We start from the raw sequence: 15235 nt of genomic DNA on the forward strand, positions 1-15235 counted from the left end.
ACATATGAATGAACTGAAACCTGCGACCCACTCTAAAAGATGAAAGACTTAGGTTTGTTCAATGTATCATTTTAATTGCATGACAGGGTGATCTTTTGCTATAACTTCTGTGTATTATGAATCTGCCCCACTAGTTACCCGGTGAAGCAGCAGCACCCTGAAAGCTAGTGCTTCCAAATAAACCTGGTGGACTATAACCTCGTGATGTTTAACTTTCTCCTTTAAGGGAGAAAGTCGACCACAGTTTAATCAGTTTAACTTTGTCATGCAGGTGATTGTGTTGCTCAGTAACACTGTTCCATCAACCATCTCACAGTTCCGCTGATCTGGAGACTGGAAGGTTGAAGACTCTGGAGGCTCACACTCCACAGGCAGACTGATCTAATCCTGCTCCATGAATACACTCAACTTATTAAATCAGCTTCACAATCTGATCAAAGGTTGACCAATCCATGGGCTCAAGACTCCAGCACTTCGTCATGTTGTACAATTCTGGAGTTGCAGAACTGGGCCTGTCCATCTGGAACCCACTTTTTATCAGTTTGTAGAACCTACTGCCCACAGGAATTCCAGGATAAGGACTCGAATCCAATCAGAAGATTTCCCAGAACAGGATGTCATGGAACCAGACGTCAGTCTGCACTGTGTAAACACAATCGAAGATACTCTGTGGGGCCATCCAATTCATTGGGAGTCATGTATTACCTTTGACGACGTAGTTGGAGTCATTCATGATGTCTCTTGCCGACCCAAAGTCACAAATCTGGGCGATCCGTCCCTCGGTCAGTAAAACCTGGCGGCCAGGTTACGGTGAATGCAATTTCTGGAGGACAGGAAATCCATCCCACTAGCAACTTGGTAGGAGACACTCAGAAGGTCTTCAATGTTCAATGGCAACGGGTCGTCATCTTTTTCAATAGTTAAGGAATCTGTTTGAGAAACAATTGGGCTTATACTGGACAACCTGGGCCTCATTGGCAGATAACCCTTTACACAGTAGCTTAGGGGCTTTTTGCTGTGCGTGAAGTTCTTATGGTCATTCAGTGCATTATTCCAGGTCAGGTACTGGACATTGTTCTTCACAAAGTTCAATAAATCACCATAGCAACATTTGTTGATGACAAGAATTGGACCTTCCGAGTGTACAGGCTCCCAGAAGGTTGACAACGTGTGTGTGCTGTACCAGGGTGACTCAGGATTTTCAACTCTGACAGAGACCTCCGTCTCAGTGGAATGGGCACTGGGTTTCAGCATTTTTACAGCCACTTTGGTGGCTGAATCCTCTGTGCTCAGTCCATAGGCAGTGGCCTCGACCACCTTCCCGAATGCTCTAGCTCCCAGGATCTTACCCAAGCAGTTTCTCTCTGGGGACTTCCCATTTCTCATTGTACAGGAGCTGGGTGGGGCCAATGAAAGTATAATCATTCCCATTCACCACCCCTCGATGATCTTCCAACAGAACTTAAAGTTGGTCTCTGTTTGTACTTGTAGAGCAGCAAGAGAAGGAAGAGGAGCAGCAGGACTGCAACAGCCACTGAAACTGAGAGGAAGGGAGTGAACAGAGCATTTATGGCAGGGTGACCAAGGAACTTCCTCCAGCTTTATTGGATGCGTCACATTCTAACAGGGAATCGGGCTTCACCTTATGGACTGATAGCACACTCTCCACCTCTGTCTGTCCATACTGAGTCTCAGAAACAATGGACGTCTTAGTTTGGGGTATTGGGTTGTGGAGATTGATGATTCCATTTCCCGTGCACCTGTCTCTGTGCACTGGACACTGGTACCAGTGAATGGTTGGAATAGAAAACTCACTGGCAAGGCAGCGAAATGCAACATCCTTCTGGTCACCCGCAGTAATTTGTTCCTTCTTAATGGTCACTGTCGGCTTTTGATTTATCAATAAATGGAAGGCCAAGGGTGAGCTTGCTTCTCCATTAGATGCAAAAAAAATTGTGTATGTGCCACTCTCACCTTCCTTCAACCACACCAAAAGGAGAGAACTCTCATTGCTATTGTGCTTCACAAGAAATGTTGACTTGTGATCAGCACTATTATTCATGGTCTCATAGATCCAGCAATGCTGCCTTAGATTAGACTTACAGTGTGGAAACAGGCCCTTCGGCCCAACAAGTCCACACCGACCTGCAACCCACCCATACCCCTACATTTACCCCTTACCTAACACTACGGGCAATTTAGCTTGGCCAATTCACCTGACCCGCACATCTTTGGACTGTGGGAGGAAACCGGAGCACCCGGAGGAAACCCACGCAGACACGGGGAGAACGTGCAAACTCCACACAGTCAGTCGCCTGAGTCGGGAATTGAACCCGGGTCTACAGGCGCTGTGAGGCAGCAGTGCTAACCACTGTGCCACCGTGCCGCCCTTAGTGCAGGATAGGCTTCAATTCTCACTTGGGGCTGGAAACTTTCCCCATTGTCTGCTTCCAGGACAGTCTCCTGATCTGTAAACATTTGCACATAACCTTTCTCAACAACCCACAGCATTGTTACAGCAGTTCGTATCTCGTCTGCCCTTTTACAACGCGGGTGAAATTTCCTTAATCATTTCCATTCACAGCATCAATGCACAGTGTTGCTGTCTTTATGTACAGATTGTGGAATTTACGGGAGCAGGAGACAACAGGAAAGTGTTGTGGGTGAATCCACTGCCCCGACAGGTGCAATGTTTCAACCTGTCCAATGCAGTCATAGTCATAGAGATGTACAGCATGGAAACTGACCCTTCAGTCCAACCTGTCTATGCCGACCAGATATCCCAACCCAATCTCGTCCCATCTGCCAGCACCTAGCCCATATCCCTCCAAACCCTTCCTGTTCATATACCCATCCAGATGCCTTTTAAGTGTTGCAATTGTACCAGCCTCTACCACATCCTCTGGCAGCTCATTCCATACACGTACCACTCTCTGCATGAAACGGGTGCCCCTTAGGTCTCTTTTATATCTTACCGCTCTCAGCCTAAACCTATGCCCTCTAGTTCTGGAGTCCCCCACCCCAGGGAAAAGACTTTGTCTATTTATCCTATCAGGGTCCCTCACAATTTTGTAAACCTCTATATGATCACCCGTCAGTCTCCAACACTCCAGGGAAAGCAGCCCCAGCCTGTTCAGCCTCTCCTTATAGCTCAAATCCTCCAACCCTGGCAACATCTTGTAAATCTTTTCTGAACCTTTTCAAGTTTCAGTAAGCCATTCGACAAGGTTCCCATGGGAGACTGATTAGCAAGGTTAGATCTCACAGAATACAGGATGATCTAGCTATTTGGATACAGAACTGGCACAAAGGTAGAAGACAGAGGGTGGTGGTGGTGGACAGTTGTTTTTCAGACGGGAGGCCTATGACCAGTGGAGTGCCACAAGGATCGGTGCTGGGTCCTCTACTTTTTGTCATTTACATAAATGATTTGGATGCAAACATAAGAGGTACAGTTAGTAAGTTTGCAGATGTTCCCTGGATTATCCTTACCACCTTAAACAGTGGCACCACATTTGCCATCCTCCAGCCTTCCAGCAGCTCACCTATGGCTATCGATGATAAAATGCCTCAGCAAAAGGCCCAGCAATCACTTCTCTAGCTTCCCACAGAGTTCTAGGGTACACCTGATCTGGTCCTGGGGATTTATTCACTTTTATGTGTTTCAATACATCCAGTGGTTCCCCCTCTGTAATATGGACATTTTTCAAGATATCACCATCTATTTCTTACATTTCTGTGACATTTCCCACAACAGAATAGTGCTCACCTTGCAGTGTCACTGCTCCCTGGTGTCCTTTTGAAGCTGCAACACTGCCACACAGCCCACAGGTAGGACAGCGCAGGGGAAGTATAGCTACACTGTCAACTCCGTTATCCTCAAAATCAGGGCAGAAATCCCAGTTTAGTTACAAAACTGCTACCCGTCCCCCACTCTGGCTGTGCTGACCTCCTGGACAGTGATTACCACTGAGAGAGCGGGGGGGGGGAAATGGGATTGACTGGATTACTGTGCAGATAGACAGTGTGAACTCGATGGGCTGAATGGCCTTCAGCTGTCTAAATACCTTTGGCCCTCATTGCCCGGGGCTACAATCGCTATCTCGCCGTTGGAGTGTGGAATGGGTGGCCAGACCTGAACGGGCCCCCCCCCCCTGCCTCACTTGCCTAAAACAGGCGGCGATTGTAGATCACTTTCTGCCCCCTGGCCCTTCAGCAGGGCTCCGTGCCTTGGGCGCCTATTTATGATGTCAGTGCGGGGCAGAAAGTGCCCGATTGCAAAGTCAATGTGGGGCTTCGGGCGCCCGATGATGACGATGACAATAGCAGGGCGGTACTGCGGTTACTGATGAAGACACTCGGGCGCCCGGTGATGATGTCAGCTGGTGGGTAATCGGGCGCTCGATGATGAAGTTGGCTCGGGGTAATCGGGCGCCCGTTGATGATGTCGGCTGGGGGCAACGGGCGGGGCAGAGAGTGTTTGCTGTGGCGAGGCCGCTGGGCTGTGTTCTGGGCACGATCCCGGTGTTGGCCTCAGGACCGCTGAAGGCAGAAGGGGCAAGAGGCGGCAGGCGCCGGGCCTTGCGGGGCTGAGCTTGGCTGGAGCGGTGGGGTGGTCGGTGCGGCTCCCGCCGGTTCCTGGGCCCCGCCATGAGCCGCTTCGTGGCGGCGGCCCGGCAGCAGCTGGTGGCGGCGGCGGGCAGCAGCAGCGTGGTGGTGAAGGCCCTATGCGGCTCCGTGCTCGCCTTGTACGGCCTTTCCTTCCTGACTGACACGGGACACGGCCTGGCCGTCACCCCGGGGTACCTCTTCCCACCGAACTGCTGGCTCTGGACGCTGCTGACTCACGCCGTGGTGGAGAAGCACATCTGGGATGTGGCGCTGGCTCTGGGGGCCGTGCTGCTGGCCGGGGCGCTCCTGGAACCCCTCTGGGGCGCCCTGGAGCTGCTCATCTTCTTCGCTGTCCTCAATGTGGCGGTGGGCGTCCTCGGGGCCTTCTCCTACCTCCTCACCTACATGGCCACTTTCAACCTGGACTACTTATTCACTGTGCGCATCCATGGCATGGGGGGCTTCGCTGGTGGGGTGTTGGTGGCTTTGAAACAGACCATGGGTGACACGGTGGTCCTGAAGGTGCCCCAGCTGCGGATGAAGGATGTCCCCATGGCGGTGTTGGTGGCTCTCGGGGTCCTGCGGCTCACCATGGTTCTCAGCAGCCCACTGCTGGCATCTTACGGGTACGGAGTCCTCTCTAGCTGGGTCTACCTTCGATTCTACCAAAAACACAGCCGCGGCCGAGGGGACATGTCTGATCACTTTGCGTTCGCCACCTTCTTCCCTGAGATTCTGCAGCCACTTGTCTCTGTGGTGGCCAATGTGATCTACAGTGTCCTGGTGAAGATTAGAATATGTAAGAAGACAGTCAAGCGATATGATGTTGGGGCACCATCATCCATTACAATAAGCCTACCTGGTACTGACCCACAGGATGCAGAACGCAGAAGGTACTTAAAAAAAAGTTTCCATTTCCATTCTCTAATGTGATCTTAGGAAGGTTTTAGTGTGTTAAACTTGCATTGATAGTGCAACTGAAGCACTATCTGGCCAGGCAGAAACTTAAGCAAAGAATTGTTAGAGTAGGGAAGCCTGTTATGTCTGTACCAGTTTACCAAATGATTAATATGTGTGATTTTGTCAGAGGGTTGGGATTGTGTAATACACATGACATTTCAGTGTTTTGATGTATATAGGGAGATTGAAAACCAGCTAAGTACCAGGGGTACTGATAGTGACTAGTTCAATTCTATGGATCTAGCATCTAACCTTGAATTCTGCTACCTAATTTTGAGCCAGGATGGCTGTAGTAACGTTACATTTGATGTTGGTGCCTCCCAAGTAAGGGAGGAGATAATTGACCAGTTCAATCCAGTGATCCTATCTAGAAATATACAGGTGTCAGTCAATATTGGACAGCAGAACAGAAAAAAGTATGAGAGAATTGGTAAATATTTGAATTGCTGAAAGTGTGTTGTGTAATACTGCAATAAAAGTTTTTTTAAAAAAAAGGGAAAATTCAGCTCATGGAGGCGAGGTGCCAGGTGTTGAAAAAGTACATCAAAGAATTCTGGAATACTAGCTAAAGCTAATTAGTAAAACATCTGGTGGAAATTCTAAAAACATTTGTTAATAATCTAGTTAAAGAGAAAATAATTGAAAGTAAAGTATGAGTTTTTGAAAGAAAGATTGCCCTTGACAAACATAACCATGTTAGATGGGCGATCCTCCTTCCTGCTATTTGCCAGCTACATGCTGACAATTGGTGACACAATCTGAAAATACATCGTCTGTTTTTACACATTTGTACTGAACTCAGACAGTGTCCAGTTCTACATCATTGGAATTGTCAGTTCTGCTTGTCAAACATTTCTTGAGCTAAGTATTCAGAAGATGAAAGCAGTTGTCTGCAGAGCCTACAATGAACTATGTTCCTTCCTTATGTTCCACAGGGCTGTGTTCTTGGGCCTCTACTTTTTGTAATTTTTATTAATGACTAGATTGAAGGTTGGGTTAGCAGGTTTGCAGGCGACACAAAGGTTGGAGGTGTCGTTGACAGTATAGAGGACTTTTGTAGGCTGCAGCGGGACATTGACAGGATGCAGAGATGGGCTGAATGGTGGCAGATGGAGTTCAACCTGGATAAATGTGAGCTGATGCATTTTGGAAGGTCGAATTTGAAAGCTGAGTACAGGATTAAGGATAGGATTCTTGGCAGTGTGGAAGAGTAGCGGGATCTTGGTGTGCAGGTACATAGATCCATAAAATGGCCACCCAAGTGGACAGGGTTGTTAAGAAAGCATATGGTATTTTGGCTTTCATTAACAGGGTATTGAGTTTAAGAGCCGTGAGATCTTGTTGCAGCTCTATAAAACTTTGGTTAGATTGCACTTGGAATACTGTGTCTAGTTCTGATCACCCTATTATAGGAATGATGTGGATGCTTTGGAGAGGGTTCAGAGGAGGTTTACCAGGATGCTGCCTGGAATGGAGGGCTTATCTTACGAAGAGAGGTTGACTGAGCTCGGACTTTTTTCATTGGAAAAAAGAAGGAAGAGAGGGGACCTAATTGAGGTATACAAGATAATGAGAGGCATAGATAGAGTTGATAGCCAGAGACTTTATCCCAGGGCAGAAATTAACACGAGGGGTCATAGTTTTAAGCTGTTTGGCGGAAAGTATAGAGAGGCTGTCAAAGGTGTGTTCTTTACGCAGAGAGTTGTGAGAGCATGAAATGCGTTGCCAGCAGTAGTTGTGGAAGCGAGGTAATGGGGATATTTAAGAGACTGCTGGACATGCATATGGTCACAGAAATTTGAGGGTGCATACGTGAGGATCAGTGGTTGGCACAACATTGTGGGCTGAAGGGCCTGTTCTGTGCTGTACTGTTCTATGTTCTCAGATTATGCACTGTAAAAATGAGATCATTTAAACTTCTGCTACTTATATCCTTCATTGTCCCAAATTCTTCCATGTGCTCACTGACCTACATTGGCTCCCAGTGTTTTCATTTTAAAATTCTTATCCTTCTTTTCAAATTCCTCAATTTCTTCACATTATATGTCATACAGCTTGGAAACAGACCCTTCGGTTCAACTAGTCCCCGCCGAACGTAATCCCAAACTAAATGAGTACCACTTACCTGTTTGTGGCCCATATCTCTCCAAACTTTTCCTATTCATGTACTTATCCAAATGTCTTTTAGACATTGTAACTGTGCCCGCATCCACCATTTCCTCAGGAAATTCATTCCACGCAAACCACCATCTGTGTAAAACAAAAAATTGCCCTCGTGTCTTTTTTAAATATCTTTCCCCTCACCTTAAAAACATGCCCTGTAATCTTGAAATCCCTCATCCTAGGGAAAAGACACCTGCCATTAACCCTGCGTATACCCCTCAAGGTTTTGTAAACCACTATAAGGTCACCTCTTTCTAAGACATCTGCATTTATCTATTTCTCTCTCTTGGGGCAATCTAGAATGACATGTCATAGTTTTAAGATAAGGGGTAGCAGATTAAAAAGAGATGACTCGAAATTACTTCTCTCAAAGGGTCATAAATCTGTGGAACTCACTACCCATAGTGTGGTGAATGCTGAAACATTGAGTAAATATAAGGAGGAGGTAACTTTTTTTTAATAGTAATGGGCTGAAGTGTTATCGAGAGTAGATAGGAAAGGAGAGTTAAGGCTGACATGAGATCAGTCATGATTGTATAAAATGGCAGAGCAGACCTGAGGGGCTGAATGGCCTCCTCCTGCTCTAAAGGCTTATGTTCAAGTGTCCCTCAATTTTAAAGTTGTACCCACTGGTGACTGTGCCTTCGGTTGCCTAGACTGTAAGCTCTGAAATTCCCACCCTAAATCTTTCAAAATCTCTTTATTCTTTCAGATGCACTTTAAAAGATACCAACCTGATCAAGCATTTGATCATCTGGTCCAGCATCTCAATGTGTGGCTCAATGTCAACTTGCGTTACGGCTCATCTATGTAGTGCCTCAAAATGGTTTAGTGTCAGAGGTGCTGTGTTCATACAAGTTGTTGGGTAATTGCAAGTTTAGTGATAGATCAACTAAGAGTGAGGGTATATTTTACTTTTAAATGTAGTTTTGATGAAAGGGAGTTAGGGCTGCCTAAGTGTAGCAGTATTTGGAGAGCTAGGGTTCACCAGAGTTAAATATGGAACCTAAAGTGGATGAGGCTGATAAAGAAAAAAGATGTACGGAATCCAAAAGTTAAGATGTGATCTGTATCAAACCCCTAATTAGCCACAATTGGAGTACTGAGTGCAGTTTTGAATTGTTTACTTACAGGAAAGATGTTGAAAATGCGGCACTAATGTTCTTTAGGAAAGAAAAGCTGCTGTCCTAACCTGGTCTGGCCGATGTGTGATTTTAGACCCACAGAAATGTGGTTGATTGTTAAACTGCCCTCATATGCACTGACCCAGCCAGCAACAGCCACATCTCGTAAACAAATATAAACAAAAACCAAGATACGGCTTTAGATGCGCAAACTAAAAAGAAACTTACAAACTGTCTTTTCCAACAGAAGATGGGAGGTTACAGACTGACATTTACGTTTACAGGATGTGGTAGGATAGAAAGAAGATAACTTTCCTATAATTGAAAGGTCTAGAATGAAGGAGGGAATATGGAATGAAGGAATGAATGTAGAATGATACACAAGAGATTTAGGCCAAAACATTACTACCATAGTGCCAGAAGCAGAGATGAGATCGATATTTAAGAACAGCTTAGAAAGCTTTCTAAAGGAAAGTGGAACAGAAAGAGCTAGTACACCGATTGGGTGGATTTGATTTGATTTATTGTAGTCACATCTACCTAAGTGAAAAGGTTTGTTTTGCAAGCCCCATGCGAGGGAAGTGATTGCTGGGCCTCTTGCTGAGATATTTGTATTGTCGATAATCACAGGTGAGGTGTCGGAAGACTGGAGGTTGGCTAACGTGGTGTCACTGTTTTAAGAAAGGTGGTAAGGACAAGACCGGTGGGCACGTTGTTGGATGGAATCCTGAGGGAAAGGATTTACATGTATTTGGAAAGGCAAGAACTGATTAGGGATAGTCAACATGGCTTTGTGCGTGGGAAATCATGTCTCTCAAACTTGATTGAATTTTTTGAAGTACCAAAGGGGATTGATGAGGGCAGAGTGGTAGACATGATCTATATGGCGTTCGACAAGGTTCCTCATGGGAGACTGGTTAGCAAGGTTAGATCTTATGCATTACAGGGAGAACTAGCCATTTGGATACAGAACTGGCTGAAAGGTGATGGTGGACAGTTGCTTTTCAGACTGGAGGCCTGTGACCAGTGGTGTGCCACAAGGGTCTTCTACCTTTTTCGTAATTTATATAAATGATTTGGATGTGAATGTAGGAGATGTAATTACTACTTTTTTGACAATAGCAAAATTGGAGGTATAGTGGACAACGAAGAAGGTTACCTGAGAGTACTATGGGATCTTGATCAGTTGGGCCAGTGGGCTGAGGAGTGGCAGATGGAGTTTAATTTAGATAAATGTGACGTGCTGAATTTTGGAAAAGCAAATCAGAGCATGACTTAATGGTAAAGTCCTGGGGGAGAGTTGCTGAGCAAAAAGACCTTGGAGCGCAGGTTCAGAGTTCCCTGAAAGTAGAGTCGCAGGTAGATATGATAGTGAAGAAGACGTTTGGTATGCTTTCCTGTATTGGTCAGAGTATTGAGTACAGGAGTTGGGAGGTCATGTTGCGGCTGTACAGGACATTGGTTAGGCCACTGTTGGAATATTGCGTGCAATTCTGGTCTCCTTCCTATCGGAAAGATGTTGTGAAACTTGAAAGGGTTCAGAAAAGATTTACAAGGATGTTACCAGGGTTGGGAGGATCTGAGCTACAGGGAGAGGCTGAACAGGTTGGGGCTGTTTTCCCTGGAGAGTCAGAGGCTGAGGGGTGACCTTACAGAGGTTTACAAAATTATGAAGGGCATGGATAGGATAAATAGACAAAGTCTTTTCCCGGGGTCGGGGAGTCCAGAACTAGAGGGCATAGGTTTAGGGTGAGAGGGAAAAGATATGAGACCTAAGGGGCAACCTTTTCACACACAGGGTGGTACGTCTGTGGAATGAGCTGCCAGAGAATGTGGTGGAGGCTGGTACAATTGCAATATTTAAGAGGCATTTGGATGGATATGTGAATAGGGAAGGGTTTGGAGGGATATGGGCCGGGTGCTGGTGGGACTAGGTTGGGCTGAGATATCTGGTCGGCATGGACGGGTTGGACCGAAGGGTTTGTATCCGTGCTGTACATCTCTATGCTATTACACAATGAATATTCTTAACCTTAACTGGCTTCACATATTGAATACGTTTCACCTTGTTAAACTGACCTCACATACTGAATGCTACCTTATCTTGTTAAATGGCTATACATAATGAATGCTTTTCCACCTTGTTAACCCATTACCCTTACCTCCAGCACCCCATTGTTAACTGTAAGCGCTTATCTAATCTGAGTCATGCTCAGCTGAACCTTTTGTTTCACAAAACTCAGAACTCAACTCATTCCCTGCCTGCTTATACACATTCTGGGGAGCTGATTGAATCCATTGGATCAGGTTGTGGAGGGGTGGGCAGTGGTCCGAAGGCGTGCTTTACCTGCGAATGGAGAAACTCTAGAGACTATGTTAGCTGCTGAAAGTATCTTTGCATTTCCTGTCTCTTTCCTTCCTTGCCAAGGTGGTTATCAGTATGAAAATAGTCACATTTAATTACACTAAATTGTGTCTCCCTATTTCAACCGTCTTTGAATTCTTGAAGTCTGTCACTCTGTTCACTATTTATGGCATTATCAAGTTTTATACAATCCATAAACTTCTAAATTGTACTACCTAAACAATTCAGTCAATTAGATTACATTACTTAGTGTGGAAACAGGCCCTTCGGCTCAACAAGTCCACACCGATCCTCCGAAGCGCAACCCATTCCCCTACATTTATCCCTTCACCTAACACTACAGGCAATTTAGCATGGCCAATTCACCTAACCTGCACATTTTCGGACTGTGGGAGGAAGCCAAAGCACACGGAGGAAACCTACGGAGACACAGGGAAAAAGTGTGGAGTTTGCAGTCAGTCGCCTGAGGTGGGAATTGAACCCGGGTCTCTGGCGCTGTTATGCAGCAGTGCTAACCACCGTGCCGCCCCATTATAAACAACAATCAATGGTCCTGAAATCAAACCCTCAGGGGACCCCATTCAGGTTATTCAAAAATGATTTTCCTTTAACAAATTAATACGTGGCTAATGTGAAAGCTGTCAGGAAAAGTATTTCCAAAATCTATAACGGCAAGAAAACAACAAAATGTTTCCTGTGCTTTCGCAATTGAAGAGGCAGTTTCAGTTCAGATTTAAATCTCAAATATTCATGGGGAATCAAATGCAGAATATTTTAAGATATGTTCTCCAAATGAAATTTCCCAAATTAAACAGTCGGAATTACAGTGGCAACTTTGGTAGAGATCAACACTCTGAATTTGCACTATGAAGGGGGCCAATGAAGTCTTAACAATGATTAACAGAATTTAAACAGCTCAGCTTTAAGATCTAATATTCTCAAAAGTCTTAACAAAACATCAAACTCAAAATGTACTCTTTTTGTGATCACTGTGCAAAGACATTTTAATACAATACTCTCATCTGGCTAAAGCATAACCACTGACCCAACTGTTTTTTTTAAACAGGTATTATAAAATTTCAAGCATAATTGGGGGCTCAAGGTCCTCAATTAATTTGTTTTAAGGTTACAAGTTTGATAATGTTATACAATTTCAATGTAAAAACAAAATCTGCCCCATTACATTGCCCACAAAATACATTGAATCGAGATCCTGATTCAAACAAGGCAAAACAGTTACTTAAAAAGATTTTCCAAACCGGTATTCTAAAAAAAATCCAAAATTTTTAAACATCAAACATTCTCAGCATGGCACAATCTACATTGAAACTTTCCTTTTTCAACCCAAGTGTTGGTGCAAACTTAATTGCAGCATTTCTTTTTTTTTGCATCCCCTCAATGAAATTACACTTACAAAAAGAGAAAGGCTTTGCAGCAGACCATATGGCGCTGCAGTCCATGCCACTCTCTTTCCCCCAGAACAAAGACTCGCAGAGCCTCAAATTTTGCCACGAGGGGACTTTAACACCTTTCTTACTTTGCTCGAATCCCAATTAAACACAGAGAGTTTGAACCCCAGCGCAGTGCGGAGGACATGAACCCTCCTAGACTCAGGCCACACTACCGCGCAGAGAACTCAAAACGTCAACACAAACCCACCCCATGGGACATTAACCCCAGTACCACACAGAGGACTCGAACCTCAATCACGCCCCCACACCCACAGGGGACCTGCACCCCAGCACCACACAGAACCTCAATCTCACACGCATGTGCGTGCACACGCATGCACAGACACACACACACACACACCCCCCCCCCCCCAGGGGACCCGAACCTCAGTACCGTACAGAGGACTGGAACCTCTGCCTGCCAGCATGCTTACGAAGTTGTGTCTCTCGACTGAGCTAAAATACTGTTCGAGAAATCTGTAGAATAGAGAATGATTGAATGAGGGAACCATCTCCGGCACACAGGAGTATCGAGAGGGACCAAGGTTTAAAATCTTACCTTGTGGTTGTCCATCTTGACATACCAGTGTTTCGGGCGATCACTGACTCCATCTACCTTTTCGTGTGGATCCTGCTGACTACGCCAATACTGTCGTCCCATTTACCCCCTCAGTCGAAGCAAAACGCTCAGAGACACGGTATAGTTTTGCCTCCTTCATCTTTATTCCGGACGCTGGAGAGAGAACGATCGCCCATGTGCACAAAGACACCAGTTCACAGTCTTCTCTGGAACAGCAGTTTCTCAATGAAATATAAAGTTATTTTACAGGGTGGAGCATCCAGATAAGGCAACATACATATTAGTTGATTGACTGCTACAATCAGCGCGTGTCAATAGTTAAGATTAAGCCACCTGCTGTTACACAATGAATAACTAGCTTCACATAATGAATACTTTTCACCTTGTTAAACTGACTTGTTATACTGAGTGCTACCTCATGTTGTTAAATGGCTTTACATAATGAATGCTTTTCCATCTTGTTAACCCATTACCCTTGCCTCCAGCACCCCATTGTTAACTATAAGCTCTTATCTGATCTGAGTAATGCTCAACTGAACCTCCTGTTTCACAAAATCAGAACTTAACACTTTCCTTATCTGCTTATACCGTATAAACATTCTCAGAAGGGCTTAAAACTGATATGAGTTTTAAGTAGGCTGTTTAAACTTAAACGTGATAAGGTACCAGTGGAGTGTATCCTGAGATACCGATGGAAGTGAGTCTAGAAATTGTGGAGACACTGGCCCCAATTTTTTAGCCTTTCTTTGATTCCAAAGTGGTGCCAGAGGACTGCAGAATTTGAAAACTGTCCAAAAAAAAGTCTAAAGATGTGCCCAGCAACTACAGGCCAGTCAGTTTAACCTCAGTTTTGGGAAATGATCTAGAAATGATCATTCGGGAGAATATTAATAATCATTTGGGCAAATGCCTACTAATTAAGAAAAGCATGGATTTACTAAGGGCAAATCATGTTTAACTAACTTATTTATGTTTTTTGATGATGTGACAAAGGATTAATGAGAGCAATGCTGCTGTTGTGTACATGAACAGGAGGCATCTGATACAGTGTCGCGTGTGGACTTGTGAGCAAAGTTGGAGCTCATTGAATAAAAGAGACAGCAGCAAAATGGACATGAATTGGCTAATTGGCAGGAAACAAAGTAGTGGTTAGTGAATACTTTTCAAACTGGAAGATTTATAGTGGATTCCTCAGGAATCAGTGTTTGGGTTCGTTTTAATGATACAGTGTATATATTAATGATCTAGGCCTTGGTGTACAGGGAAAAGTTTAAGAATTTGTAGATTATACAAAATTTGGAAATATTGTGAGCCATGAGGAAGAAAGTTTAGAATTCTAAAGATGAATAGAGGCAGAGTGCCTGCAGGGTGGAGAAATAACGAGAGGAGGGTGGGGGCCTCTATACTACTTTCTCCCCACCCCCATCCTCCTCTCATTTATCTCTCCACCCTCCAGGCACTCTGCCTCTATTCCTGATGAAGGGCTTTTGCCTAAAATGTTGATTTTCCTGTTCCTCAGATGCTGCCTGAACTGCTGTGCTTTTCCAGCACCACTCTAGAATCTGGTTTCCAGCATCTGCAGCCCTTGTTTTACCTAGAATTCTAAAGAGACACAGTTTGTGGGTAGACACACAACTGCCAGATGAAATTTGTTGCAGACCTGTGATAGGAAGAATGCAAAGATAAAATAAAATAGGAGGTAAAATGTTAATGGGAGTTACAGGAACAGAAGGAACTTGGTGTATATGTACATAAATAATTGAATGTGACAGGACAGGGTGAGAGCATGGTAAATAAAATAGACACCACCTGGTTTTTATCAATGCAGGCTTATCGAATATAAAGACCAGGAAATTTTGTTCTAGCTTGTATAAAACATTAGTTCAATCTCAACTGGATTGCTGTGTCTAGTTTTGGACTCCACATTTTAGGAATAATATGAAGAAATAATATAAAGGGACAACAGGGAAAAAAACACATG

General features: G+C 44.7%; 1 protein-coding gene and 1 pseudogene across 1 annotated transcript in view; one reads left to right on the forward strand and one right to left on the reverse strand.

Moving 5' to 3' along the window:
- LOC132822040 (macrophage colony-stimulating factor 1 receptor-like) lies at positions 1-4652 on the reverse strand (annotated as a pseudogene).
- tmem115 (transmembrane protein 115) overlaps positions 4394-15235 on the forward strand; it is a 27104-nt gene continuing 16262 nt past the window's right edge. The window contains exon 1 of the mRNA XM_060835789.1: positions 4394-5504. Coding sequence (XP_060691772.1) covers positions 4651-5504 — 854 coding nt within the window. The 5' untranslated portion in view covers positions 4394-4650. The remainder of the gene's footprint in view (positions 5505-15235) is intronic.

This window comes from Hemiscyllium ocellatum, chromosome 14 (assembly GCF_020745735.1).
Source record: "Hemiscyllium ocellatum isolate sHemOce1 chromosome 14, sHemOce1.pat.X.cur, whole genome shotgun sequence".
NCBI lineage: Eukaryota > Metazoa > Chordata > Chondrichthyes > Orectolobiformes > Hemiscylliidae > Hemiscyllium > Hemiscyllium ocellatum.